At 42.0% G+C, this 5438-nt stretch overlaps 1 protein-coding gene across 2 annotated transcripts in view; it reads left to right on the forward strand.

Moving 5' to 3' along the window:
* The window catches only part of AADAC (arylacetamide deacetylase), a 35131-nt gene that overhangs the window by 9998 nt on the left and 19695 nt on the right, over positions 1–5438 (forward strand). The window contains exon 2 of one of the 2 annotated variants that reach the window (XM_019532598.1): positions 1453–1556. In XM_019532598.1, the coding sequence (XP_019388143.1) occupies positions 1518–1556 (39 nt within the window). In that variant the 5' untranslated portion in view covers positions 1453–1517. Of the gene's footprint in view, positions 1–1334; positions 1557–5438 lie in introns of those variants that run through there. The other variant, XM_019532597.1, reaches the window with a different exon arrangement.

Here is a 5438-nt window from a genome sequence, read left to right on the forward strand (position 1 = left end):
TGAAATGTACTAGATAAGCTGGGCAGTTGAATCCAGTTTTTATCATCATCAAGGCTAAATTTTGAGTGAGAAAGAACTATTAGGTCAGCTAATTTCACGTCTATAGCTTAGTCTTTGAGGCCTAGTCAGTTCCACAAACCATTACAAGTTACATTTGCGGGTTACAAAGATACAAGCTTCATATTAGACAAAAGTTCCAAATGCCTCCAAGAAGCACATATTTCTTGCTTATTAATTTCTTTGGTTCTGGCCATCACACCCACCCCAATGGATCGTCCTGCGCATCCCCTGGCATGCATGCACCCCACTTTGGAGACCGCTGCTCCAGAAGGCAGTGAAGCATCTGACTGAAAAGGCAAGGTAGGTCCTATAAGTGAATCAAGGTGACTGCGGTGACTTTCTTTTATTTTCATTAGGATTGGATTTGCAAAGCTCAGGCAGAGATGTGACAAGTTTCACATGCTTGGTTTAACATCCCCACGATCTTTTAGCATTTTCTTGTCTCTGTGAGTGACTGCCAGAATAGGGAAGAGTGAACGTGTTCCCATGTTCTCAAAAATCACATTACTGAGATGCAAGGCCTTGAGTGACTGAATGGTGAAAATTCATGGAGCTGGATATTCTGTTTTCAAGGAGTTAGATATGTTGATGCCAAGTACTATTTGTAGTAACACAACTTCTAAAATAAAAGTGATCAAGTAAATCTATCTAATCCTGTCAGAGCACAATACTCCACAAGGACTATTATTATTATTATTGTTGTTGTTGTTTCAGTGAACCACATTATTGTACAGTTGTCTTTAACTGGGAGTAGAAACAATTCACTTTCCTCTGAAGCACTAGGTATTTTCCTTTGTCAAATATACAAGATGCCAGACCAGATTAATAGGTGGTGTGATCTGTTCCACTAAATTGATTCTTTCTGTTATCAGTGGGGATGTGTTTGCATTTCATTCGGGATCTCTCTGTATTGTAATGTAGTAGTAGTTTATCTGACTCTTGTTCTTTCAAGGGTGTTATTTGTCTATGATCAGCACACTGCAGCAGCTCTTAATTTATATGCTGCATTCTGTCCTTAAGTTTGTGCTGCCTTTTAGAACTCTGATTCCTGCTACAAGAGCTCTTTAGCTATTGAATCTAAATTAAAGGACCAGGGTGATATCAATGTGTGTACTTTGATGTTTAAACTTAGCTTTAAATATTGACTCTATGTCTGTTTTCAATAGCAGAACGATTGCTAATGAAACACATGTTTTCTCTCTGTGTATCAGAATAACCTCTGTTCAGAGTTCACCTCCTGGGCGTGATCCAGACATAGCAGCAGATTAACTTTGCCCTATCAGAGTGTGCTGACTTGCAACTAAGAGTCAGTGAGAACATTTAATCTGATCAGCCTCGAAAGAAGGGAATAGTAAAACATGGGAACTAAATCACTGTTTCTTCTCACTGCAGCTGTTCTGGTAGCTTACTATGCTTATACACCACTTCCAGAGAACATAGAGGAACGCTGGAAACTGATGCTCATCAGTGCTGGTTTTAGATCTGTAGGACATATGGTAAGTTTGGAATTTTATTTCCTCCAGGTATTTTTGTGTGAGAAGGGGATGAGAATAGAACAGTATTAAGAGATGAATTGAGGAATATAAAAACTGCTGTCTAACAGTACCTGAAACCATGTATTAAACTGTAACCATGACATTAAACAACTTATTAGAAAAAAAGAATGAAACATAAAGACCTGAATATAATTGACAAACATAGTAATAGAAATAAAGCAGAATGTAGTGGAGTGACATGAATGAAGATGAGAGAGTGCAGACTTATTATCAATTTGTAATTTAGTCTATAACTCTGTTCAGTTGAGGTATATATGATTGTTTTATTTCTTCCCTTATAACCTGTAATATTAGGCTTTTCTAGAAATACTAGGTCAGACTTCTGAGGAAGAAGAACTAGCGATATGTTTAAATACTGTGCATTATTAGATATCCATAGCATCCATGGGTTGCACGGGTGAGGTTATTACTAAACAAAGCTAATTACAGAAGTGCTAATGTAATATAATAAATTATGCATAATTCTCTTAGAATTTATAAACAGTGTCTTAATACTCATGCAGTATCTAACTGTAATCTTGTGTTACACAAGATGGTTAATAAAGCAGCACAGCCCCATATACAGCGCTCTAGAAATGAGCTGGTATAGTACTCTGGTATAGTACTGTGACTACAATACATAGGGCCTGTGTAACTAACTATATTTCTTATTCCTCAACGTATTATATTCTTAGTTTCAGTTTTCTTGGCTTTGCTGTAGTCATGTATTATGCAATCATGCTTAACTACATAAATAACATGTTATTCTGCATACCATTATTTTTGTTTGCCTCACAGGCTTTTCATAAAAAACAGGCTTTTCCTGTATTTGTAGATCTCAGGCCTATGGTTACCAACTCTTGATAACCATACCTGCATAGTGTGGTAAGTGCTATAGTTTAAGAAATGTCATCTAATGCATTCACACTGCCCTTTACTTTGAACCCAGCTTGCGTTTGGAAATCAGAAATGACTGCACCAAATTTGATTTTGTATTAAATTTTTGTTGCATTCCTTATGAAGTTTTGGGAGTTTGTTTGTAAAGTAATTTTTGCTCTGTCTTCAGAGAGGGGTTAGGGGAGGGCTGACTGATTTAAGCTCTAAGCATCAAGCCCTGATATTTATAAGTGCTGCCTGATTTTTGTGTCTCTGACCTTGTCGGTGCCTGTCCTAAGAGTTCTTGGACTTGCTTTTCAGATGTGCTAAGGATCCACCTTTGTCACTGACTGTAGCTGGAGTTGATGCTTAGAGTTGTATCTTATTTCACTATACACACCTACATGGCATGTAGGCGGATAGGTGCCAGTGGTTTTTTGGCACTTATGCACAGTTTGAGATTTAGTTTTGTCACAGGATTAAACAGAATTGCTATGAAAACTTGCCAGAAGTAAAACAGAGTAGTAATAGGAGGAGGGCACACCTCTTTTAGCCGTAGGTGGAGGAAGAAAATATGGTTTAATTTTGGGGGTCTGCATGCTTGTGCATGTATGCCTCTTCCCCCAGCAGGTAAATCTGTTGTAGGGAAGGGGCGGGGGGATAAATAGAGGCCCCTGCTATGATGGATAGAGTGGGGCAGAGACAGGGACAGGGGCTGGGGTGCATGGAGCCCTGGGGCCAGGGCTGGCACAGGCTGTGGGATGGTCTGAGCCTGGACAGCTTGTCCAGGAGCATGGGGGACAGGAGGCTCCTGCTGCTGCATGCATCCCTGGGACAGGCACAGGGGACATGTGCCCCCTCATTTGTGCATGGGGTAGAGGCAGCTGCATGCTGGGCTCTAGGCTCTGCCCCCACTGCTGGTCCCCTGGCAGCTGTGTGATGCTTTGTGCCTCCCGTGTGCTGGCTGAGCCACTTGCCCGGCAGTGAGAAGCATGTGGCATCGTGCTGTTGTCTGGGAACCAGCAGTGGAGGCAGAGCCCAGAGCATAGTGCACAGTGGCAGCTGCCTGCACCTCAAACACAGATCAGGGGGCATGTGCCCCCTGTGTCTGCCCCAGGGGTGCACATAGCAGTGGGACCCTCCCTCCCTTGCACCCCTGGGCAAGCCACCCAGGCTTGGAGAATCTCACAACGTGCCCCAGGGCCCTATTCAGGCCCTATTCACCCGCCCTCCCCCAGATTGAGGGAACTTGATTTGTCTTACCTCCTCTGCACCCCTTCCAGTCCACACATTTACCTGCTGGGTATGGGATGGCCCAGGCCGGGCTAAGTTCCTGACCACCTGCAGGCTCTGGCTGCTCATCTGTGTTCATTCTCCTCTCCCCACACTCTTTCCCCACCGTTGGAGATGCCTGGAGCCCAGAACTGGGCTACCTGCATTTGCAGAGAGCAAAGCCCCATTAGCCCCGGTGTTTCACTGCCTATGGTTTTAGCCCAGTGGCCTACTGATTAAAGCATTTTTATAGGAACCAGAAGACCTGGGTTCTAGGACCTTGGTCAGAGAGACTTTGAACTCCCATCTTTTGTTTCCTAGCACAGTGATCTAATCACAAGCACTAAGTAGGTGCTAAGCGTTGCCTAGAGCCTATGCAGAGGTATGGGGCCAGGGGGAAGACAACAAGACAGAGGACTTGGAACTCAGTCAGACAGAGACACTATGATTGCCCCAGAAGGGATGCCTTGGCTTCTAGCCTGAGTCCTTGCTCCCCAGTGGGGCAGAAATTTTCCCAGTGCCTTTATGGATTTTATCCAGTCAATATTAAATGCAAGATGCAGTGAACCATTTCAAGATGAGGGCTGGAAGGGAGTTTGGGCAATGCCTAGCCCATGGCCTATGGTTAGTGCACTTTGCTGGGAAGTACAGGACACAGGTTCAAACTCCCTCTCAGTGAGGGGAGACTAGAACCTGTCTTTTGTTCCATGGCAAAGTACCCTAAGCAATAGGTTATTGATCCAAATGGGAGGGGACTTACAGGCCCCTATCCCATTTTGCCACATAGATGCCCAACCAAGCTAAATGTCAAAAAACCTGAGGCTGAATCAGTTCAATCTTTGCAGGTTAGTCTAAGCTGCATAGATTGAAACAGTAAGTAAGTAAACAGATATTCACTTTTGATTCTGGAAATGCAGGCCAGAAGTTGGGTGCTAGGACATACCTCTCTGTTCAGCTGTGTGGAAGAAATCAAATTTCATGTTGTGGTTGAATCAGAACTGACAGAGCCAGCTTTTCTTTATTGAGGGCTATACTGTGATCACAGGGAGAATTCCACACAGCAAGGGGAATCACTCACTTGTCTGTTTCAAAGGAATCCTCCCCCTCCTTAAGTTTCTAAGCATTTTTATACTTAAGACAGATAAAGAGAAAACAAATGTGACCTTGAAGAAATTAAACCAAACTTACTTAATTGGACACCTGTGCACAGAGTAATAATGCAGGATTTTTTTTTTATCTGAAAACATATAACTGAAATAAGCAGTATTAGCACTTCTGGTCTCTGTCTGTTTGTTTTAGTCAGAGAGGCCAAAAGCCTAACTAAATTCACTTTAACATTTGCTAATTTTTTTTTCTACAAGTTAGATATTTATAGCCATTAGCCTTTCAACGTCTAGGTTTTTTTTTCTTTACTTTCTGCTATTTCAACATACAAATTATATACTTTGTTTCTGGTTGATGGGCTATTCCACATTTGCTTAACAGCACAGTTTAAGCAACATTGTACTATCATAAACACTAGGCATAATCCAATAAAAACAACAAACAATATCAACAAACTATGAATGACGGTAAAGCCTAAGGAACTGAAAATAGACCTAAACCAAGAACTCAAATTCCAACTATCTGATTCATGCAATTTGGCTGCTTCTTTTCGAATATGTTTACTTAAATCCTGAATTTCTTCTGAATTAT

This window comes from Crocodylus porosus, unplaced genomic scaffold, assembly GCF_001723895.1.
Source record: "Crocodylus porosus isolate Cpor-Errol unplaced genomic scaffold, CroPor_comp1, whole genome shotgun sequence".
Taxonomy (NCBI): Eukaryota; Metazoa; Chordata; order Crocodylia; family Crocodylidae; genus Crocodylus; species Crocodylus porosus.